The sequence below is a fragment of the Triplophysa rosa genome, linkage group LG10 (assembly GCF_024868665.1).
Source record: "Triplophysa rosa linkage group LG10, Trosa_1v2, whole genome shotgun sequence".
NCBI lineage: Eukaryota > Metazoa > Chordata > Actinopteri > Cypriniformes > Nemacheilidae > Triplophysa > Triplophysa rosa.
Genome location: NC_079899.1, coordinates 12751644 through 12776300, shown reverse-complemented (window position 1 = coordinate 12776300; position 24657 = coordinate 12751644). Strand labels below are relative to the sequence as shown.

The 24657-nt window shown below is 37.9% G+C and overlaps 1 protein-coding gene across 2 annotated transcripts; it reads right to left on the bottom strand.

Moving 5' to 3' along the window:
* Window positions 1–6559: 6559 nt before the first annotated feature.
* On the bottom strand, window positions 6560–24570 carry cenpf (centromere protein F). Of its 2 annotated transcripts, none has more exons than XM_057344659.1 (20): window positions 24101–24570; window positions 23374–23579; window positions 23086–23282; window positions 22823–22935; window positions 22633–22724; window positions 22285–22540; window positions 21963–22165; window positions 19146–19271; window positions 18907–19035; window positions 18675–18797; window positions 18368–18503; window positions 15113–18264; window positions 12946–14919; window positions 11978–12130; window positions 11741–11875; window positions 11178–11339; window positions 10823–10985; window positions 10242–10673; window positions 9899–10074; window positions 6560–7892 (listed from the first exon to the last, which is right to left on the bottom strand). In XM_057344659.1, the coding sequence occupies exons 2-20, from the start codon at window positions 23533–23535 to the stop codon at window positions 7701–7703; spliced, it is 8076 nt and encodes a 2691-aa protein (XP_057200642.1). In that variant the 5' UTR covers window positions 23536–23579; window positions 24101–24570; the 3' UTR covers window positions 6560–7700. The 2 variants fall into 2 exon arrangements, with proteins under 2 accessions (XP_057200642.1, XP_057200643.1); XM_057344660.1 differs by having other exon boundaries at window positions 10242–10670.
* Window positions 24571–24657: the final 87 nt, after the last annotated feature.

The window sequence follows — 24657 nt, the reverse complement described above, 5'->3', positions numbered from 1 at the left end:
ACACGCATAATTGGACGGGGCTGTTCTCATCAAGCGCGCGCTCACAGTCCGGCTTCGCTCTCGCAGGCGCGCTCTCTTTGCAGCAGGTCGTATCGCGAGTAAATAAATAACAGCTCTACTTTTTGTTACTTGTTCAGACATAAGGCTCTGTCATGATGTGTTTGAGAGTCGTGATTTTTCTAGTATTAGAAAGTTAAATGGCGAGATGTGCATACAAATGAATAGCAATTATCTCAATTATTGGTTCGAGTAACGAAGAACACATATGCCCATAAGATATGTCAATTATATGCACTATAGGTCGCTTTGGATAAATAAATCGAGTGCGTAAATCGAGAATTTTGAAAGTTGACAGCTGAAGCAGCAACTTTTTTATTTTTAATGCTGAGTGTATCCATCAGTGCTGAACATCATCTGGTGCAGTTTCGAAAACAACAGATGGGAGGTATCGCTATGTTCTCCATCAGCATGTGTATACAATGTGAACGTTTCCAGTACAATGAGTTTGAATTTCAAATCTTTCAACTTGCATTGACTAAAACATTTTCTTCTTATGTGTAATTCTACGTTAAGTCATTAATCAGTAAAGCAAAATGTCCATATTGGCCTTTTGATGTGTGGAATGTTCCAGCTGTTTAATACATTACATTCCAAATAAACATTCCTATTAGTAACCAAGCGATTTCATTGAAAATATGTGCCTCACATATCACATAAACAGTTAGAACTTCATCAATTACATATGATGATAAATGCCACTGGTTTGCAATTGACACACAAAAAATGAAGTATTAGGGAGCTGACATACTATTTAAAAATCCAGCTGTTGTTTGAGGAAAAATCACACCAGATTTCATTTCCTATATACCCTGTCTTCTGTTTCCTTTTTCCTTCACCATTGTCTTTTCACCTTGGCGGTAGCACTTTCTCTCAGTAAAGTAGCTAAAATTATTGTTCCTCTGGGCAATGACAGACCTGCATCAAAGGAACACGTGCATTCCAAACACTTGCCCATTTCATATATACAGGGTTCACCGACTTCCTCCATCACTCTCTGTTATTTTCTGACTGTTAAAATCACCTTATCAAACTATAAAACAGACATGGAGTTTATTTCAAACAATCCGATAAATGGGTTGTAAGTATTTAGTAGCATTTTTATGGTTTGGTTAGGAGTAAAGTTTGCTCACAATTAGGAAACAAGTTAATCCAAAATGTCTCTTTTACATATACTTCTTTCTGTTTTGTCAGCTGTTTTGTGACATAATTTAAGAATCAGTAAAGAAGTCATTCTGGTAATGTCACAAATCGGAACAAAAAACATAAACATTACTCAATCACAAAGTTGATCGATATAGCTTAATTATGAGTACATTTTATCTCACACAAACCACAAAAATGCATTATGAATAATCTTTCATTTGTCATCTAATGGATGCTAATGTATATGTGGTTTTGTTTTTGACTTAAAGATCATCTAATATCAACATTTATCAGTGCATCTGATCGTCTTTAAGAACCAGTAATGCAGTAGGGGTGTGTAGGAAGTGACCATTGACTTCAGTCAATTTACTTTAATGACCTGTGCATACAAAAGCCCTCATTAAAAAAAGTCCCTGTAGAGAAGCATGTTTACAATGTTCTTGCTCCTAATTAGACATCATTTTTTGGCAAAGAAATTGACTTAAAGTCTTATTCTACTGTAGCCTACATCAATCCAGATGCAGTGACCGGAAAAATGATTTTAACTATGTGATTCTGTTCGGCTGGAATATGAGACTGTATAGGCCAAACAACCAGCACTAAGCAGTGAACACATTCAAGCAAGGGTCTTGTGCTACCACTCATGCATTCTGAATATATTGAAACAGTAGTTAAAATGAAAGAACAGTTCAATCTTGTCTGTGTGTATTTGTGGCTAAAAACATGCTGGCAATGTACAGTATATTTATTCACTGTATGCCCGAATAACAGTATTATTACAGATATTCAGCACCCCTGCTTGTGTAATATTGCAACAGATGCTGCTACTTTGGTGAAGATATTAAAAAAAAAAAAAAACAATAAAAACCAAAGGTGAACCAAAAGCTTTGGTTCAGGTCAAAGGGCACAGGAACTCAGGGACATACTTTTTATTTATAGCACACATCCTTCCTCTCAGTGCTCTGAGAATGACATTGCTGCATAACTGATGATGTTGTGGCTTTGCATGGGTAACACTGGGTTTTTATGTATTATTTATTAGCTATGGTTCATTAAAGTAAGCAAATATGCCTAACATGGTCTAAAACACGAGTAATGCCTAAAACAGTCAATCACTCAAAAAAGGGATATTCTTAGCTTCTTATACTGTGATAGGCTAACTGAGACCAGTTTTACTGCACCTATGCATTGTTGTTCTTTTGTTTCACATATTGCTTCTATTGTTTTCCCCTACTTTGTAAGTCGCTTTGGATAAAAGCGTCTGCTAAATGACTAAATGTAAATGTAAATGATCATAGCTGCCAATTGTCATTTCACCATAAAAGATTTTGACATCCTTCCACTCTCAAAATTAAATATATAAATTTGAGTTCACAGCACATAATGGTTTAATGTCATCTGTTTACAAAATTCTTTCAAAAATGACTTGGGTCAAATGTTAATGCTGAATTAGTCAGCATCTCTGTGACTGACAGAGTGAACATCCCTCAGCCTTTGAAAATAAAACAGTGCCTATTCTTTTTTGGGGGTGGCAGTATATAAATAGAGGACCGTTGTTTTTATCTAGCTATATAGATAACGTTGTTGTAATCCATGTTACGTAACATTTTGTGCCCCAGCCTCTTGACCCAGTGTGAAAATATTTAGCTTGTGTTCGCCGTGCACGTGAATGAGCTTATGCTATGCCATAGAAAAACACGGACAGGGTGACCGCACAGTTTGGGGAGTGGGAAAGTTCTCACGAAACGTTGAGTTCAACCATGTCAGTCTGTGACAACGTCAAAACACATTACATTGAAACTGGTGACAGAGGTGAAATATTTGGTACCTTTGTTATGTACTTACAGAGAATATAGATTGATATAGTGTAGAATAATCTCACTTCCATAGTGCCACTATATGAGTTGTTTTAAATTGCACAAAGTTACATTTCTTTTGTCGATTAATCGCATCCAGAATAAAAGTTTGTGTTTATATAATAAATGTCTGTGTACTGTGCATACTAATTTTGTATTTATAAAAACATACACATACACGCATATATTTAAGAAACATATAAAAATCAATTAACATTTATATACTGTATAAGTTAAATTATTGGTAAATATAAATAAATGCACATGTTAATATTTCCTAAATATGTATTCATCTATGTGTATGTGTATATAAATACAAAATTAATATGCAGAGCACACAGACATATATTATGTAAACACAAACTTTTATTCTGGATGTGATTAATCGTTTGACAGCCCTAGTTTTGACAAATAAACCATATTTTCATTATATACCACAACCATCTAGTGTTTTAAAACAAAAAGTGTGTTTTCAATTAAACAAGTGCTGTATAACAAGTGAGATCACAAAACCGAAGCAAAGCTAAAAATAAAAACTATAGGAACACAGTGTTTTAAAACACTTCAACCATCAACTTTAACAAGCTCCGGATGTGCAGAACTTTTTGTAAGAGCACAGATTTTCCTCGAGCAGATGTATTGCAATTTTCAACAAACCTTCTCTTCTCAAGGACAATCTCTGGCTGCATCCTTTGACAGACAAAAAAAGACAACACAAAAAGAAAGTTTTACCAGTAAATTTCACATAGCCATTATCTTATCAGTCCTTGCACCACTTTAGCAAAGCAAAATGACTGAAATGTAAGTGGACTTAAATAATGCCCCATTTGGATGATTTATAGATATAGAGCAGGGGTCTTCAACTACTTTTCTTTGAGGGCCAGATTCCAAAAGTATAAATAGGATGCGGGCCAGTTTTTTACCATATTCTCATTTCTTCTGTTATTTTGTTTTTCTGTTATTTATTGCGTTTCGTTCCTTTTATACTGTTTTTGTTGCTGTTACTTATAGGCCATATATTAAAACATGCACACAGATATTGCATCCAGTATTTGTGCCTTTTCATGATATTAAATTAAAAGGGATATTGTCTTTTTAATTGTATTTTATATTCCTTCATGCGTTACTTTACCCCAAAATTGCTACTAATTTACTCACCCACAGTCCTCCAGTACATCGAGATGTGGGTGGCATTGTTTTTTCAAGAAGATATTTGGTTGAATTAATTAAAGTTAAATCAATAAAAGTAAAAAACGCAAATACATTCAACACAAATGTAATCCCTGCCCCTTGTGACGTTAAATTAGCTTCTTATAAAGCGAGTCAATTGATCTGTGCAAGAAACCGAACGCTATTATCACATCTTCGGGTGAATTCCAACCGCATTCATGTGCTCCACGCACTTATAGGGCAGAGCCTTTGTATAGTGCGAGTTCTGGGGGAGATGAACAGCTGTTTTTCGTAAATATAGCATCACTTTGCAAAGCAGTTTAGAGACTTGAACAAGCCAGCCCCCTATAGGAAACCTCCCCACAGAACATGATAGCCTTGAATATGAACTGTAAATACACCCTAACTTCCAAAAAGTACTTTGTCTTGTTTGTTTGGTGGTAAAGAACAGTTGGATTCTGGAAGAAATGTTGTCATTCTGAAACATTTAGATTTGTCACTTCTGCCTGAGCTTTAGGATATGAGACTTATCAGGAACCCCCAGTTACTGTCACTCTCTGCATATCTACAGCTACATAAGGAAATTCTTATGTATGAAATATGGACTAGGATGGAGATTTGCTGGCACATCTGGTGTTGAAAGTGATGTGGAATTGGCAAATGCTGTTTGACTATGCCAACAACAGTCAAGGATAATCCCATGAAACAGCATGACAAACTTGACTGCTGCTAAACCTCAAAAGACAAGAGACTCACAAAAGACAAGGAAAGAAAAACGAAATCTGTGTTCATCAGAACAAAGAAATTTACACAGATTTGGAACAACTCAAGGCTGAGTAAATGATGATGGTTTTTTTGCTTTTGCGTGAACTGTTCCTTTGACATTGTCTCACATCGTGTTCACGTTTGTCAAGATACTTCTATTTTTCCAAGGTTAAATCTGAGCTGTATGCTGTGAACATAATTTAAAAAACGATTTATAATCTTTTGGTGTGTCAGTAACTGTCTTTGGTGCTTATGTTTAGTTCTCATAAAGACTAGCTACTAACTTAGTACCTAAATGAAACATTTATGAGAAGTCCGTTAGGTAAAACGAGCAATAAAATCCTTCACAGCTGCTATATGGCTGGCTACTCCATGTTTCTTCATTTTCTCGCTGACATTCACACACAATTTTTGTGTGTATTTATTTACTTGTTGCTTTTATCCCTATTTTAGGAAAGTGTCTGGCAGGAATCCCAGGTAGAAGCAAGGGAGGTTGAAAGTGTTTAAATTAATTGAGCATTTCATTGACCCCTTACTAGGGTGAGCCTTCTATTTTTAGTATGGATGGATGTGTTGGCTCAGCATCAATTGGTTTTCTCTCAAGATGTTGCTGACTGAGAGGGAGGTATGGGGGAGCATTTTAATGAGAGGTAGAAATAAAATATCAATGAGAACCTGAAACAGAGGCAGCAGCAGGGATAAGGGAAGTACATTCTCACTTTCTGTGAACTGAATGCAAATGAATTAAAGCCACTGTGGACTTGAACTCTGAGCTTCGGAGACTACGAAATGTGTAGGGTTATTTCTAAAACATCAATATCAAAAGGAACCTTAAAGTTTTAAAATGTGCATAAAACTACAAAATGTAACTTTGCAGACTATCTTTGAGGGTTTTTAATTACAAGTGGTTTGCGTTGTTACAGAGGGAAAATCTTATCCAGACTGAGTAAATTCAATATATCTTTCATTTAGGAATCAAACTGTTCTTCTGGATATTGAATTATGTCACATATTTTAGCGTGCACAGACTGAGATATCTAAAATTAAACTAATCGTCACTCCCGCAGAAAGACCAACTACAGGGTACAATAAAACCAAAATGAAAAAAAGGCATCTTTCCTGTTTAAAGGTTGGAGCTGCCCATACGGTACATTCATGTCATTCCAAAACTGTATGACTTTCCTTCTTCTGATGAACACAAAAGAATATATTGAAGAAGATATTTTGAAGAACAGTGGTAACCAAACAACACTGATCTCATTTGACTTCTATTGTATGGATACAAAACCACTGAGACATTACTCAAAATATCTTCTCTTGTGATCCATAGAAAAAACAATCATATACAGGTTTTAAACGATATGAGGGTGAATAAATGAGGACATTTTTATGTGAACTGTGTATGAAGGGCTTATCAAGATCCCTGTTTCTATTATGAGTGTATGCTCTAATAGGTTTCACAGCATATCTTTTTTCAGTTTTGTGCGGGCAATGTCAAAATATAATCAGATAAGCCTGTGCATAGTCATCAAAATAAAAACAGCAATTATTGATTTTTTACCTATAGTTAATTTATATATTGGCAACTCCAATAGAGCAAAAGACAAACTCAGCAGTGATCTGATCAAGGGCTTTGCCAGCTGCCAGTTTGGGGACCTTCTTGACATGAAAGTACAGGCTCAGCCTACAATTTTTTCCTCCAGTGTAAAATCTATACAAATATGTAGTGATTAATTCTACAGGTGATCCTCAGAATCTCTGACTTTGATCAAGAAATCATTCCCGGCACAGTCAGTCATGTAATGGAATTTTCACCAGGTGCACTATACTAGAGCATCATTTAGTTTAATTTCCAGCACTGGTGGTATGGGACCTCAGTAGAGTGCTTACGATAGAGTAATTTTTTAGTATATGCTATTACAATAAATTTGGGAATAGAGTGGGATCTTTGTATGAACTTTCATGAGAAATACATCAAAGGTAGTTATTAATGAACAGTGCATGCTAGATAGAGACAATGCATCATCGGAGGAGAGCTGAGGTAAGCTTTTCATATGCCTTTATGCTAAAATGTGAATGAAACAAAAAGTTTAAATCTAATCGAATCAACTCAAAAACATTTGTACACGTCGTCTGTCCATCCATCCTAGGAGACATTGTGTCTAGTTGGAACCTGAACAAAATGAATCGCATTCCTGCTGGAATATTATGTGCCCATTAAAAAATAATAATAATAATAATATCTAGATCTACAAACAGCTTAATGTTTGCATGATCAACTACACTACATTATTGATTACCAATAAATTCTGTGATAAATTTTTAGACAACACAAATACAGAAACACTAGGGTGAACTTTAGTAGTGAAGGAAGCGCAATGGCATAAGGTAAACATGGAGTGTGTTTTTTTTTACATAAAACAAAACTGAAGAAAATAAAATCAGATCAATATAATACATACAAAAAGAAAAACAATGAGTTAATAACGACAAAAACACAGTTGTTTTGTGATTAAAATAGCAAAGATAAAAAAAACTAATTGAAGAAAGTGAAAATGCAACAGAAAACAAGAATGAATATAATACAGCTGCCCTAGAATATTATATACAAAAGCTAAAAAGCCAGTGCATGAATCAAATGTCAAAAACATTCTGCAGATTATAGAAATGATATAACTCTGGAAAGTAACATGGCATCGCGGCCAATCACTGGACTTGACAGTTGTCGTTTTGCTGCCCTGAGACGTTGACCCTTTTCTCAGGGGATTTCCTGATGCTGCGAGAACGTCTGGACAACATCTTCTCTGCACCAGTCACAGAATTTTCACAGGTCTTTGCTTGAGGACTGTTAGAGACTGAAGTCAAAACAGCAGCACTGTTCTGGACTGCCTCAGGCACCTGGCTCAGAAAGAAGAACACGATGTTAGCAGACTGCAATACTGGACTGACTGCACAACACATACATCTCTAGAGGAAGTGCAAAGCAGTGGACAAGCAAAAATGTATAAACACAGGATGCTTGCTATCAATCAACCAACCAACCAATCAATCAGTCATCGGCTCCCTCCACACTTACAGTATATATTAATTATACATCCCTTTAAGACCGTGTTTTCTCAGGCATTTATCTTTTTCAAGAACAAAACAAAACACTGTAGGCATTACATGCATGACACAAACATATATTTTCCAAATTAAACTTTGTATGAGCTAGACAATGTCATTATATCTGGGTAATCCGGAAGCTGCTATTGAATTCTGTATCGTTACATATTTCTGGATGAAATGGGATAATGAATGAGAAAGAAAAAAGAGAAAAAAAAATTCCCTAGTGAAAACCCTGTAAAATATACTGTATTTGTTGATTATTTTGAACTAGATTTTGACTATACATTTTCTTTCTTACAGTGGTCTTTCCAGACACAACATACATCAAGATATCCTCAAGAGGCAAAAAATGATTTATAACCAGCATGTTTTTTCAGGACAAGAACCAATAGTGCATACTGCTTGAAAATTGGCTTCGCTGTGAGCTGACTAATGTTGCCCTCATCCCCTCCTGCACCCTGCCAATCTGTTCAACTCCAAGTATACTTGTTAATTGAGAAACTTCAATTCTTCTGTGATGTTAAAACTCAAACAGTTTAAAATGTATTCACAGGCCTTGATAAAATGTTAAACGTCGTCTCTATAAAGGGTCTCTGGGACATTAGAGAGTTACTTTGCAGCATGTGGTCCTAGCCTCCTTTTGAATTCTTGAAGGATAAATGGGCAAATATCCAAGAAATTCAGACCCAGGGTAAGGTGACATGAGGAGAGTGGAGAAGGAAGTGAGATGACAGGTGAGCTTTAATGCCTCACAGCACTTAAAGGCTTTCCATCTAATCTGAAATGTCATGTGCCGATTTCATACAGTCAACCGGTCATTATCGCAAAAATGAAGCCCGATGGACAAGAGAGAAGACATAGTTTTTGTCATGGCAACCAGATTTGTAGCTTTTCTATCTCGGCAAGTGATTAGAAATAACAGATACAAATATATTGTGGATATTCTAAGTTAAAGAATAAATCCGTGAGCGTCTGGTCACCTAATGCAAAGACAGTGAAGGTCTATGGCGCCCTGCTGTGGTGAAAGACTGTTTTCAGCCATTTCATAACACTGGGAGTTTGTAATATTGCATATAGTATGTGTCTTGTTTAACAACATTAAAAAAAAAATTAAAAGGGGACAATGCACATTTATTAACATGAACACTTAAGTACATGTAAATATGCCAGATTTAGCCATACAGGCTAATTTTCATCCATAGTCCCAGGCAGGTTGATGGTAAATGTCCATAGATTCATACAAATATCTAATTTCCAATAAACAATCATCATTTTCCAATAAGCATAGTCATAACCAGCAAAAAGCACTACATCTCATGAAGACATATTTGATTATCCAATAGCCACTGTTTAACAGATGCAGAAAAGAAGCAAAAGGTGCAATCGTTCTTATCTCTGTAGGTACAGTATTCCATATGTGTACAGCTCTATAAGAAAAAGCTGACTGCATTAAGCGTTTATTCTTAATTTCATACTATTGCAGCCACAATGTCATGAATTTTGTTAAGTTCTATCATAAATATACATATATTTCTCACTGAAAAGTAGATCTTACATTATTGTTGGAACATCGGTATAATAAGGTTAATATTTCCCTTAAGGTATCAACTAAATATAAGGTTGGGTTTATAATCAATGAATTTTATGCATTTGAAACCCCACCTGTGAAAACCAGATTAATGGTATATTTTTACAACTCATCCTGCATACAGTAAAGCATATTCTATGTTCGAAAACAGAAAATCACAAAAAATGGTTTTCACATTCACAGGCAAGGTCATGGGTTCTTTTCTCACCGTCTTTGATGTGCTGCCCTCTGCTGTCCGTTTGGAGATTTGCACAGATGGTTCAGTGGAAGTTGGACTCTGCTGAGTTGCAGCGGTCCGGGCAGCCAGGCGAGGGCTGCATCGCTGCTCTGTGGTTCTCCGTATGATGAATGGGCTCATCTCTCCAACAGGAATATCTCCAAAACCTGAGCAGAAACAAAACATTGCTGTTATGCAGATGCCTGTAAAAACAGCAACCATTGGTGTAAAATTCAATCCAACGTTGAAAAATGCATCACACACTGCGTCTAGCAATCAAAAGACTAGTTGAAACCAACAGCTGATTGATGCTAACTGTGATAATGTTTCTCACCTTTCAGCACCAATTCGGGCAAACCCTCTGGTCTAAAGTCCTCATCATCTTGGACGGCTTTGGGTGTTGCTGCTGCAGCTTTGAGTCTTTTAGTGATGTTGTGTAGAGCCTCTTGCGCTTTGTTTGGAGTGTCATCTGCTCTTTGTCTTTTCACCGCTGGCATACTGTCTGCACGCTCCACGGGCTTACTGTTCTCCAGGCCATTCTTCTCAGACCTGAGGGACCTTCTGCTCTTGGAGGTTTTTGCCTGGGCGGTCAGCTGTTTAACCTGGTTCTTGAGGCTTTCGTTGGTCTCTTCTAGCTTGTGAACTTTGACCATGAGGCTACAGTATCTGTCCATGCTTTCATCAGATTCGCGGCTCTTCTCCTCCAGAGCTTCTCTCAGTTCTTGCAGCTCCTCCTGCAGAGCATCACTGCTGCTGTTGTCACCTGCTAACAAGACAGATGCTGTTAAGTCCAACTTCTGACAATTCTTTTTAAATATAAATTAGGTTGATATATTTGCAGAGTGGATGAGGCTTAAAGGTCTAAGACCACAAGTGAAGTGATTAATATGCTGTGAATGAAGGTTCGGCTCATACCTTGTCTCTGTGGAGGCTGAAGTGCTAATGTCTTCTCAAGTTCGCCCTGCAGTGCCTGTTTCTCACTCTCCAGCCGCTTGCATGACTTCATCCACAAACTGATCTTACTCATAGCACTGTCTTTCTCCTTGGATAAGCTTACAAACTTTGAGTCCAACTCTGCCTACAGGGATCAAAAAGAAAACAAAAAGTTAATATTTTTATAAATGAAAACTAAATATTTTGTGCTGGTATTTAATTTTTTTGTATTAATGTTTTAAAGTTACTACACTTCTGTGCATACACATAACATACAATACGTGCTACAACCTTGTCTGACCATGTCCTACAGAAAAAAAACAATCGCAAACAATACCTTGTCTTTTTCACAAGTTTCCAATTTGATCTGCAATTCCTTTAAGGCAGACACCACATCTGCATCCTGAGACCTGCAGCTGTTCAGCTCTGACAGATACTGTGCAGACTTTTCCTCAACTGCTGTCATTTTCTCCTTCAATGCACTGACGTCCATCTCATTCTGTAGAAGATAAATAACTTGGTCACATATTTGTCACATCTGTATGTGTGTAATTATTTGCAAAGCAAACAGAAAGAGAGAAATGGGATCAAGTCAAGTTTATTGTCATTGTCGTCAACAACTCCAACCACTTCGATAAACCATAAAAAGAAAGCAAATACACAAACAACACCCAATACAAGGCTGCATATCACTGTAAACACTCATATATTGTCTTATAATGTAACCACCAGGTATAAAAAAGTCATACTCTGCCTTTCAGTTATTTAAAACTCCATTTAAATTCAACAAACTTTAATAATGACAAATAACACTAAAAATCTAAAACATTAGATATAAATAGATTGCTGCAAAAACACCATTCATGTTGCAAACAAAAACGGATAAACTGATCTACCCACCTGTTGCTGTACCTGTTTCAGGTTCTCCTCATATCTCCTGTTGTTCTCCAGCACCTGAACATCATGAGTTTCTTGGATCTCGGACAGTTGTTTCTCTAGGCCATGTTTCTTTAATGTCAGAGCTTCTAAACTGACCTAAAAAGTGCCATGAATATTGTTTAGTGTAAGCAGAACTGAGCAATCACAAATTCCCTGAAAATCATCCAAATAGTAAATCATGATGAAGAAAATGATTACCTTGTATGCCTCAGCTTGTTGTTGAGCCTCCTGCAGTTGACAAGTCAATAGATTTTGATTATTCTCCAGGGCGTTTTGCTTTTCGTTTGCCTCGCAAAGTTGTCGCTGATGTTGCATCTGAAGTTGCAAACTGCTTTTATTCAGCGCATTTAACTGAAAAATAAAAAACAACTATGAATTCATGAGCAAAACTATGCTAAATTAAAGTTCCCCCAGAACTGTTTGCTTTCCTAAATTCTTCAAAATATCTCATTTTGTGTTCAACAGAACAAAAAAATATATACAATATTTATTTTCTACTATGGTAGTGACTGATGTCCCAGAATGGAAAATTGCTGACAATTTTCCAAATATCTTTCTCTGTGTTCAAAAGAACAAAGAAATTTATACAGGTTTGGAACAACTTGAGGGCGAGTAAATGGTGACAGAATTTTCCTTTTTGGGTAAAAAACAGAACAACAGCTTAGACTGGTTTAAGGTGGCTTTTACACTTGACGTTTAGTTCGGAACGGGGCACGGTTCGCATGAAAAATCACTAATGTGAAAGCTGTCATGCGAACCCGGGTGCGCACCTGGCTAACGAACCCGAGACTACCTGAATGAGGTGGTCTGAGTTCGGTTGCTCTCGAACTGTGGCACGGTTTGTATGGATATTAAAGCAACAAGGACCCGGGTGCGTACTTGATGAGGAAGTAAAGTGACCTGCGCATGTGTTTAAGCCGATTGCGATGTATTTCCTTCAATAAAACACATGTAAGAGATGATAGTGTTGATGACATTTTTGATGACGTAAGATGAAATGCAAATGCACCAGGGTTTGGCAGAATCAAGTTGAGTGTGAAACCAAACCAAAGCTGCGGGAGGCACTGGGAAAAATCGCACTCAAGTTCATACCGCAGCAAACGAGCCCAATCTGAAAACGGCTTAAATTAGTATCTATAAGTAGGAACATTAACAGGCAAAATTACCTTTTGGGTCAGTTCTGAGTTCATGAGCTGCATAGCATTGAGTTGGTTCTCCAGAGATGTAACACTTGTCTGCGTGTCCTCAATCCTTGCAGACTGCATCTGTGCATTCTTCTCCAACTGTGCAATAGTAGACTGCAGTATAACCTTCTCATTTTGCAGCTGATCTCTCTCCTCCCGAACTAAAGATAATGCCTGCAGTTCAGTGACTTGTGACTGAAGTTGTGCCTTTTCTTTGCTGAACTCCTCTTGCCTGATTTCGAGGTCTTTCATGAGTAACTGGTTGGATGAATGGAGCTCCGTCTGACACTTTTCATATTCAAGGACTCTCTGTGCAAACTGGCTATTTTCAGATTGTAATGACAGCAACTGATAGGCGAGATCCTGAACTTTACGATCACTAGATTCTAGCTCATTTCTACAGCATAGAAGTTCCTCCTCCATGGCACCAACTTTATACTGGAAATCCTGTATTGCTTGTTGTTGACTCACTGTCGCCTCTTCCATGGCCTGTTCAATGGATTTAAGTTTCTCAGAAGCTTCTCGATTGGACAACTCCGACTCCTCAATGAGTGTGTTCTTTCGCTGAAGTTCTTGCTCAAGCTTGCATTTATCCTCCTTGAGGTCTCTTAGCTCATTGGTCATCTCCTCAATTTTCTTGGTGAGCTCTTGTTGTTCGGCCTGTAGCTCCTCGAGCTCAGCTTTGGTGGTCTCTGCCTGCAGAAATGCGTCTTCTAGATTCTGCTCGGAAATATCTTTTTCTCTCTCAAGCTGTTCAATATTGTCCTGAAGGGCATCCGCCTTCCTCTGTGCATCCTTGAGCAGCTGACTCATGTGGTTTTTCTTCCTCTCATCGGATTCGATTCGAACCTTTAGTTTTTCAATTCCCCGCCTCATCTGAGCCACCTCCTCCTGAGTAGAAATCAACCTGGAGGCTATTTCGCCCTTCTCCAAGAGGGAGGATTCCAGGGATTGGGATACCCTGACATTCTCGTTCTCAAGAGAATGGATTTTAGAAGACAGATTTTCAGACTCTCTTGAGGCACAATTATCACTGTTCTTTAAATTGTTCAATTCGCTTAACAAATTTGTATTCTCTTCCTTCAACAGAGTCATTGTATTCTCAATGTGTTCTGATTGTTGCATAACCTGCTCTTTTTCTTTAAGCAGGACATTGATTTGTTCAGACGTCACTTCGATTTGTCTCTTTCCAGCCCTAATGTCGTCTTCTAGCACTTTTATAAGTTCTCGTGCATCAGCATCTCTATTCTCTAGCAGCTCAGCCTTTTCTTTCCACTTCAGTAGCGAGTGCAATTCACTCTCCCTCTCCTCGGCCCAAAGAACAAGCTCTTCTTTAAGCTGGCCACCCTCTTCCACAGAGGCACGGAGTTGCTGTTCAAGGCTACAATTTGTCCTCCTTGATGCTTCAAGCTCCACTGCCAGTTTCTGTTTTTGGTCTTGCATTTCCTCGATGTCAGCCTCCATGGACAGGATGTGCTTCTCCAGATTGGCTTTCTCTGACCGCACCCGTTTGAGTTCGCTCTCGGTCTGGAAGTACTTCTCATTCCACTCACCTTTAGCGACCTGCAAGCTTTCCATCATCTCCATAACATCTGACAGCTGGCATTTGGAGGTCTGCAGTTGTAATGTCAATGAATCAATCTCATTCGTCAATTCTACAATGTAGTCGTTCAGTTTTTGGTTCGCCTGAGTGATGGATGTAACCTTGACTGTGCAGTTTTCCTTTTCTACTTCCATTTCACAGACTTTTCCCTCCAGCTCAGAGCACAAATCTCTTCTAATCGTCATTTCAGATGTCAAAAGTTCAAACTGAGACTGCAAATGTAGAAGCTCCTCTTCTCGCTTCTCTAGAGTTTCCTTAATTGTTGTAAGTTCCACAAGTGTTTTTTCACTTGAGTCTGACTGATCAGGATTCTGTATGTTATCTTGTTCGTCAGATTTATTAGTTTTCACTCCCTGTAAAAAAGAACAAATATTTAAATAAATATAAAAATTATATATGCATTGACTAAGAGATTATATCAAATATACTTTTCAATGTGTTGTCAACAGTGCTATAACCCAATAATCACTTAAAAATAGAATGATTTAGGTTAAAACTCTGATATAATGCATATGTAACAAGAAATGACAACACAAAGTACGTTACCTCTGAGGTTTCAGGTGCCAGCAAGGAGGATGACGCAAGGTCCAATTCCTGCAGTTGTTGCATGGTCGCCTCCAGTTGTGAGGACAAGATTTCTGTGTGCTGTTGTTTATCCCTAAGCTTGGCCTCCAACTCATTTTTGATCATGAGCATTTGCTCTTCCATTTTCTTGATCTCCTCAGCGTGCTGCAATTTCACTTGCTCTATTTTAACCCCCATCTGCTCCTCCATAGTTCTGACAGTCTCTTCAAGAACATGAGATACCTCCTCAAGGTCGGTGGTCTTATTTTGCTTTTCTAGCTGTAAATGTTGGCCTTCCTCAACTGTTGACAAGTCTGTGGCCTCTTTTTGCGAAGCTGGTTGTTCATCATCAATAGAGGAAATACGCACGAGTGCAGCATCTTCTTCAAAAGGCAAAATAGACGTGTTTGCAAATGGCATTTCACAAATATCTTGCGACACATCTGGGTCATTCTCATATGCAGTAGGCTCTTTGTCTGGGTCAGAGTTTACTGCAAGAGTCCTCTCAGATTGAAGCTGTTCAATGTGAGACTGGAGTTGAGCAATCTCACACACCAGACATTCATTTCTCTGCTTGAGGCTATCCATTTTCCCTTGAGTATTCTGTGCATCTGCTTTTAATTCCTTGAAAGCCGATTCCAATTTATTCTTCTGCTCCACCAGATTATTATACATTGCTTCAAGGTTTGCCTGCTTACATGTTTCTTGCTCTAGGGAAACTTTCAGTTTTTCATTGGTTACCTGGAGAGACTCTATCTCAGCGACTAATGCAGAACTACATTGTTGTTCCTTCTGCGTTTCCTCCAAACATGCAGATAGCTGTGACACTTCAAGGATGCTCTTCTTATAGTCTTCTTTAACCGACTTCAGTTCTGTTTGTAAAGTGGATTTCTGGGCTTCGCTTTCACCTAAGTTTGCTTCAAGAACACTGATGTTGCCACGTAGCTCCTCTACTTGTGCATCAAATGCATTAAGGCAGGTTTCATTGTCTTCAAGGTCCATTTGCAACATTTCAAGCTGCACTTCGATTTTACTTATGTTTATGTTTTTCTCTTTCAGTGCCTCTAAGCCTTTAGCTTGCTCAGATTGTGCTTCCTGAAGTTTTTCCTTTAATGTTTTAATTTCACTGGATTTTGCTTCCTCTTGGCTCTTCAATACTGTCAGTGCAGCTTTAAGATTTTCTATTTCCGGCATGTTTGGCAATACATTTAGTTGTACATTTTCGAGTTCCTTTGAAACTTTCTGATAGGATTCAGTTACCTCATTGAGTTTTTCATTAGATAAGCCAAGATCTTCCATCAACTTTGCCTTCTCTAGAGCAACCACTTCTAGTTTTTCAGAAGCATTTCTGACCTCCATACGTTTGCTCTCCAATTCTGCACCAAGAATATTAAAGTGCTCTTCCAAACCTTTTTGTTTCTTCACATGAGCTTCCATTTCAGAGACAAAACCTTCAGTCTCCCTGCTATGTCTTTCAGTGAGCTCCTTGAGGCGTGTCTCTAATAAAGCTTGTTCCTCAGATCTGTCTTGTAAAGTTTTTTCCAGACTTACATTTAGCTCGATTGAAGAATCGTACAGTTTCTGAAGACTCTGTAGTGAATTCTTAAGAGTGATGCACAACTGATTTGAGGTCTCAAGCTCGGTTCGTATTTCAGCAAAATTTTCGATCAAGGCATCTTTTTCAGCAAGTGCTTCTGAAAGCATGGATACCTGATTAAGATGGTTTTCTTTCTCTTGGCAAACAACACTGTGGAGTTTTTGGAGACTGTCATACTTTTCTGACACATCTTTTGCTTCATTTTCAAACTTCTGTAGCTTCACTTTAAGTTGTGTATTATCCTCCTCTAAGATTGAGGCCTTTCTTTGTTCTTCCTCTACATGATTTGCAAGAGTCTCTGCTATTGTCTTCTGACTTGCTAACTCAGAAGCTGTCTGAACTTGCAGCTCATTTATTTTTTCGAGAGCATTTCTAGTGTTTTCTTCCTCAGCCACAAGAGTATTAAACTGCTCTTCAAGAGAACTGAAAGACTTGCACTTTTGTAGCAGAGCTTCAACTTCATTAACAAGCTCCTTTTCCCTCTTTTCTGCTAAAAACACTTTCTCTACAAGATCCTCGTTGAGTTTAGAAAGATCATCATATTTTCCTTGAATATCTGTATTTGAACTTTTTTGGGTTGCCAGGTCTGATTCCAGGGACGCAATCTTATCAAGCACTTCCTGTTGGCATTGTTCTATGCTCCACTTAGCCTCCTCCAACTCTTTGTTTCGGGCAAGACTGTCTTCATATTCTTTTGCCAATGTACATTTCTCGTCTCTACACTTCTCAAACTCCTGCTCTCGTGAAGAAATAGATTCCTGAAGATGTGTAATCTCGGTTCGGTTCATCTCAATAATGGAGTCCTTTGACTTAGCCAAGTCACATGCGCTTTCATACTCTGCAAGGAGTTGACCATGGGCCTGTTCCATTTCCTTAACCTTGTTTATTTCCTGATGCAGTTTAGCTTCGAGTTCGCTCACCTGTCCATGCATTTGAGAAATCTGCCGTTTCAAATTTTCCATCTCCTTAGTATGTTTTTGATCCGTCTCACTGAACTGATGTTGCAGCTCCTCATACGCTCTCCCTTTCTCCTCCATCTCCACACACTTGTTAAGAAGCTCCCCTTTGAGTGCATCAATCTGACCAGAGATGCAAAGCTTATCATTTTCTGAATCTTGCAGCTTGTTGGCGAGACTATCGTGAGCGCCATTCAGAGTGGCCAAATCTCTCTCCAGATCTGCAATTTTACTCAGCATTTCCTCACGGTTTGATTCAGCATTACTGATTAGCTGTTCTTTTTCAGTTTTCCACTCGAGGAGTGTCTCGTATTCTTTCTTCGTCTCAGCAACTTCTTTCTGACAGGAGTTTGTGGTCATTTTGAGGTTCTCGTTTTCTTTCTCCAAAGCACATATCTTATTAGCTTTCATTTCAATCTCATTAACAAATTTTTGGAACTCAGCCTGAGTCTTCATGTTTTTCATTTCAATTTCAGCAAGGTTTTTCTTGGCATGTTCCAGCTCCTGAGCAGACGACACACTCTGACGGTCCATCTTTTTGCGAATTTCAGTCAGTTCTTCACTCTGAGTTTGTGTCTTAACTGAAAAAGAAATTACATAAATTAATTCTTCAGGTTTGTTCCATTCTAAATGTAATGGTTATTTTGCAGATTTATTATAATGCAGAGATACATAAAAACAAACCTTTTAAATCATCCACCATTGTACGGTTTTTGGCAAGGTTTTGCTCAATATTTTGTTTTTCTTCTTCAAGTTGTTTAACCCTCTTCAGTCCTTGTTCTAACTGACAACTGAGAGTATTCTTTTCTTTTTGCATTTCCTACGAGGAGCACATACTTCAGTCAAAAATATTATTATTAAATTTAATAATAATAAAATAATAATATTATATTATAATTATTAGCTAACCATTAGCAAATATTTTATCTAAATCAATTAACAATACAGTAAGCTGTTCTTTTCAGACGTATGTTCTACACAAGCAACTCACATCAAACTTCTTCTTTATCTCAGTCTCTTTCGTCTGAGTAGCCTGAAGGGCCTGCTCAGACCTGAGATGTTTCTGCTTCAGCTCATCCAGGTCTTTCTCCAGTCGATTCTTCAAAGCAGTTACCTGTGATACCAAAGATACAGTTGTCATAAGCATTCGGTTAGGAAAAGGAATTAAAAACAAACAACCAAGTAAAACAATGCTCTTAAAAGTGTTGAGGTATTCACACTACCTTATCCATTTCAGATTGCAAAACATTGTTGTCTTTTTTGGCTTGTTGGATCTCCATACTCATTTTATTTTTCACCTGGTTAAACTGTTGATCAAGAGTTTGATGTGAGCTTTGAAGTTGTGCGAGTTCCTGAAATCAGAACATATGTTGTTTACACAAGACCATCCAATATCCTAAAATATACATCAATCTGTCCACAAGCTATATTTGACTTAAAAAAAGAGAGACGGTAGGGAGACCTTCTGACTCTCTCTCTCCTGGTCTTTGATCTTCTGCTCCAGAGATCGATGCATCATTTCCGAGTTGTGTCTCTGACAGTTCATTTCTTCCGTTACTTGCTTCAGCTTCTGCTCAACTGATGAACACTGAAAAAACCAAAGCAACCAAATATAAATGACTATACTCAAAATAAGTTCAATTTTCAACAAATGTTGAGAAACATGACACGTAAATATTAAAGGAACAGTTCACCTAAGCCTGTATAACTTCCTTTTGCAGAACACAAAAGAAGATATTTTGAATAATATTGGCAGCATTGACTTCTGTTGTATGTACACAGAAAACTTTCCTAAATTATCTTCTTTTGTGTTTCACAGAAAAAAGAAATTCATACAGGTTTTGAATGACAGGTTTTTGAGGGTGAATTAATGATCGCAGAATGAAGATCCAAATGAAATGTATATACTATAATGAAGTCATAAGTAAGGGACATCCAAATCTTCATTTAGGTTATGTTCACATTTGACTTCTTTTTTTAAGCTGCTAGCGTCTGTTTTACATTATAATCCTATGGAGTAAACCGTGTTTTCCGGAGCGCTTTTTTAAACACCAGCGACGGAATCTTTTTCTGCAGCTTTGAGTGTCTTTTGAAGTTGAAAAAAGTTAGACTTTTGAAAAAGAAAAAAACCTATTTCAAGCATCTTTTTCACAGCTAACCAGTGACAAGCGAGTAGCGAGACTTGTTGTTTCCATAACAACATGCAAGGAAGGTGATTGGTTGAACAGGATCAAGCTCGAAAAACTAAAATGGCAGTCAAAAACGCAGTTTGGAGCATAGTTTTGTATAAATGTAAGTTTAATTTTCACTTTCAATCATTTTTGATTGCATTTCTAGCGAGAAATTAGCATTGTAGTTTTTAAATATGTGATTAGTTATTGCAAAGACACTCTCTGGTTATAATTCAAATAGAATGCTGTTACGCTGGCTATGAAGCCTGTCTCTCAGAGCTGCCTTCGTGGACAAATGCTGCCTCTGAACATTGCCGGCTGCTATTTGTAACCACAACGCTGCAAGCTTTTTTTTTTTTTAACTAAAAAAGCACCATTGTTAACTTTTTCTAGTCAAATGTGAACATAGCCATTGTACTGTATACTATTTTATATCAAGGAACAGTCAAACACATTAAAGGGATACTTTACTACCAAATCAAAATTTCCCCATGTTTTACTCACCCTCAAGGCATCCTAACTGAATATGGTTTTCTTCTTGAAGAATAATGAAGTCGGAGTTATAATACCACGTATCATTTTACTTCAAAGCGGTAGAATGGGAGTGAATGGGTGTTGACTTAATTGAAGCTTCAAAAAGTGCATCCATCGATCAAAGAACTGCTCGACACGGCTCCGTGGTCTTAACAAAGGTCTTCTGAAGCGAATCGATGCGTTTGTTTAAGAGAAATATCCATATTGACAATGCTATTAAAGGGGTCATATGGCGCGAATACGTGTTTTTCTGTGTCTTTGGTGTGTTATAATTTGCCCATGCATGTATTAGACACGTAAAATTGCAAAAATTAAAGTGTCGGAACAAAAGATGCATTCTATCTAAAAGCAAATGCTCACCCAGACCTGCCTGAAATGCCTCGTTTAACCACACCCCCACGATTCTACGACTAACGCGAGTTGAGTTTGTCGTGTGGTTGTAGTGCATGTTGTTTCTTTCTGTGATCTGCAGAAAGTTGAGTCGCGACAAGACAAGGCGTAACACTGGTTGATCACTAACGGCAAATCTTTATAACGTCGTATATAAATAAAAATCATGAGAAAAAATATATCACAATATATTTTTTAAAAACCTTACCAATACTTTACACCCTGCTCAAGTCACGCTGGCAAAGTTGATGTATCGGCTTGATCATCTTCATTTTCCGGATCAGATTCGGGCTCGAATTGATAAGGAAAGTACAGATGACATTTTATCACCTGTCAGTACAATTGCTTGGGAACATGATGTCCGAATATGGTAAGAGGCGTTACATTTCAGTCACACACTTGCAGTATTCGACCAATCACTACACACTGGTTAACTGGCCAATCATAGCACACCTCGCTTTTCAGAGCGATGAGCTTTGTAAAAAATCTGCGCGTTTCAGAGAGGCAGGGCAAAGAGGAGATACAAACATGCACGCTATGTGGAAAATACAGCGTTTTTTAACCTTAAATCGTGTATACACATTGTATTACATCTAAAACAAACGATAATATTCGTTTCAGCCGTGTCATATGACTCCTTTAACGTTGATGTCTAGCTTCCGTCATCTCTCGAATGCGCGTGAACCAGAGGCTTGTTTTTCCGGCAAATGACAGTGACGAAAGCTCCCACCAGAGTAGACGCTATCCTATTGGAACAAAATGAAAAATGCAGCATTCGTCACTGGAACTTACAACACGCCTGCGTCATCTACCGGAAAAACAAGCCTCTGGTTCACACGCATTCGAGAGATGACGGAAGCTAGACATAAACGTTAATAGCGTTGTCAATATGGATATTTCTCTTAAACAAACGCATCGATTCGCTTCAGAAGACCTTTGTTAAGACCACGGAGCCATGACGAACAGTTCTTTGATCGATGGATGCACTTTTTGGAGCTTCAAAAAATCCCCACCCATTCACGCCCATTCTACTGCTTGGAAGTAAAATGATTTGTGGTATTATAACTCTGACTGCATTATTCTTCAAGAATATCCATATTCAGTTAGGATGCCTTGAGGGTGAGTAAAACATGGGGAAATTTTGATTTGGTAGTAAAGTATCCCTTTAATCCAACCAACATTACCTTTGAAACTGACTGCTCATATTGGCCTGTTGCCTTTGTGAGTTCATCTCTGGACTTGCTCAGGAGTTTGTCTTTCTCTGCCAGATCTTTCCTAGCCATCTCGAGTTGACTTTGAATTTCACTGAACTTATTGATCTGATTCTTCACATCTTTCTCTTGAGCCTGAAGACGGAGCTCTAACTCCGAAACCTTTGCCCTGAGATCTAGGCAGCACAAGAAAGCAAAAAAGACAGATATGATAATTTTATCATAAGGAAAATCACCAAAGTGCATATCTTCATTTATATAATAAAATTAAATCCCTCTGAAAGGTCAGATCAACCTTGATTTATATTCTTAATCTGTTCCATCTGCTGCGAGCCAGCGGTGTCATTCTGAGTCCCTGATGTGAACTGCTGAAGAGGCTTTATTGGTGTGTCATCATAAGACCATGAGGGTCCATTTCTTCTTCTAGAGGGGGTCTCCATCATAGTCAGTGACTGATGACTGTGTGTTTGTTCTTGTTGCCAGGGAAAAATAGAGGAGCCTGACTGTTGTCGTGCAATGTCTTTATGGCTCATTGATGACTGATTGAGAAGCTTTAAAATGTTACAAGAGAGAGTGCATTGTTTTTACTATATAGTAAATAAATGTAATGACTAGATTTATAGCAGCAATATTCTTGTCTTACTTTAACATGCATGACTTTGATTTCTGCTTCCAACCTCTTCCGCTCCTCAACTTCTCGATTGTATTTTTCCTGTAAGTCACCTATTCTTGAGTCTGAAGATGCAATGTTACAGTGTTAAAATGTGTTGGACTGATTTTCAATTTGTATCTTTTTTATATTATATTTATATTTGCCAAGAATCATATCTTACCCTGTTGCCAGTGATTCGGTGTTGCTGGGGTTGCAAACGTTTTTTGTGGTGTATTGAACTGTGGGATTTCTGCCGCATGTGACGTTTGGGACCGTTCAAATTCACTTTTGTATCTAAATGAAAAACAAGAGTTTCAGTTCAAATAAATTCGGACAGTTTATTACACTGCAAAGTTATTAAAGCACTGCAAAGTTATATAAATGACTTAATGCTGTTAAACATTGAATAAAAGCAACGCAAAATATTAAACACAAACTACTTACCTTTTGACGTCTTGTTCCAGTCTGTCAATTTGCTTCTTGCTCGAGTTGAGTTGCCCCTCCAAATAATTCACCTGCTGCTCCTTCACTTGAAGGTCATGTGCAAGTTTCTGTTTGGTCTTATCCAGACTTTCACAAGACTCAACTAAAGACTGGTTTTCCCTTTTAAGGGAAGCGGCTTCACTTTTCTCACTGTCCATCTACAGGTAAACACAACACACAAATAATACAAATCTTTCACTCATCAAGATGATGCATGAGGAAATCTTGATTTCTTCCCATGTAACTGACCTTTTGCCTCTGTTTCTGTAAAGTAGCTTCGAGGGAATCCATCTGAAACTGCTTCTGTTGTCTTTCCTTCTTTAACTTGTCCAGTTGACTTTCCATCTCCTGGATCTTTTGTAATGCCTTTCCTGGAAGGCCATCCTTCCATTCTTCCACAGCCCAACTCATGGTTATTGAAGATGCTGTTGCTTCTCACAATAAACTAGCATTATCTGAAAAAGGCAATAAAGGTGTCCTTTTGTATGCGAAGCATAAGTGTAAATCCACATACTGATAAGACATTAACCTGAATGCACTTAAAAGTCATTTCGTCTGCCAAATGCGTCAGTGTAATGTGAGTGCATTCTTACACATAATGCCTGTAGCTTTAATTCAAGTTGCTACTTAAATTTTAACTGCTAACGTTAGTAGTCATTTACATGCGAGTAATGTCTTCAGCCGCTATAGTTTCTGTAAAACAAAGTCTAAAACAAACCCAAGGCATAATATTTATGCAAAACAGACTGATTAACAAAACCATTCATCAACTAGATAAAACATAATAAAACGTAACTCTTTGCATACGTGCTAAAATGCCATTAGTAGGCTAACAACGCGACCGGACACCGATAAGAAAGGATTCAAAGAACAAATTACTTTTCAACAGTTAAAACATTCGGATGTCCCAATGTCGATAATAAGATACTACATACTGCATTACATTCAACACATTAGATTACCGTAAGTTACTTACCTAAAAAATATTAGCAAGCCCTTACGGGTATTACGCAGTATGTGTTTTTTGCGTTCTTCTGTTGCAGGGGAAATTTCAAAAAACGTTCAACGTTGTTGATCATTTGAACGTAGCACCGTCATTGGCCGGTCTGGCGCATGACGTAGACAAAGCAGGCTTTCGATTGGATGTTCTTGTACGTTCGAATTAAACTCCGCCCATTATGTCCTATTTCAATTCTTCATGATTTCTGATTCTGAGCTGAAATGAATGACTAATAATCAGGTGTGGACAACGCGGTGTTCCTAAAAAAAATCTATCTTAACGCACGCTTGCAAGCAAATAAACGTTCATACAACTCCTGACCTTTATATTTAAACTGGTTTAAAACGTATAATAGTGCCTCATTGACATCTCAAATTAGGCTTGGAGATAATTTAGGAGACTGACGTTCTAATTATTCGCAGTTTATGCATCTGTTCCTGGCTGTTTGTCTTTCTGGAAGTCTACGTGACGATCTGCTGGAAGGTGGATGGTAACACGTGCTCTAGGTTACAGCAGATGGTATGAGAGCCATA

Excerpts from the sequence above, each read along its gene's own strand:
- cenpf (XM_057344659.1), bottom strand. The coding sequence starts at position 23,535 with ATGAGTTGGGCTGTGGAAGAATGGAAGGATGGCCTTCCAGGAAAGGCA. Across the intron at positions 19,272-21,962 it reads ATGAGCAGTCAGTTTCAAAG|TGTTCATCAGTTGAGCAGAA; the intron begins GTAATGTTGGTT and ends TGGTTTTTTCAG. Across the intron at positions 19,036-19,145 it reads AGGAGAGAGAGAGTCAGAAG|GAACTCGCACAACTTCAAAG; the intron begins GTCTCCCTACCG and ends TTCTGATTTCAG.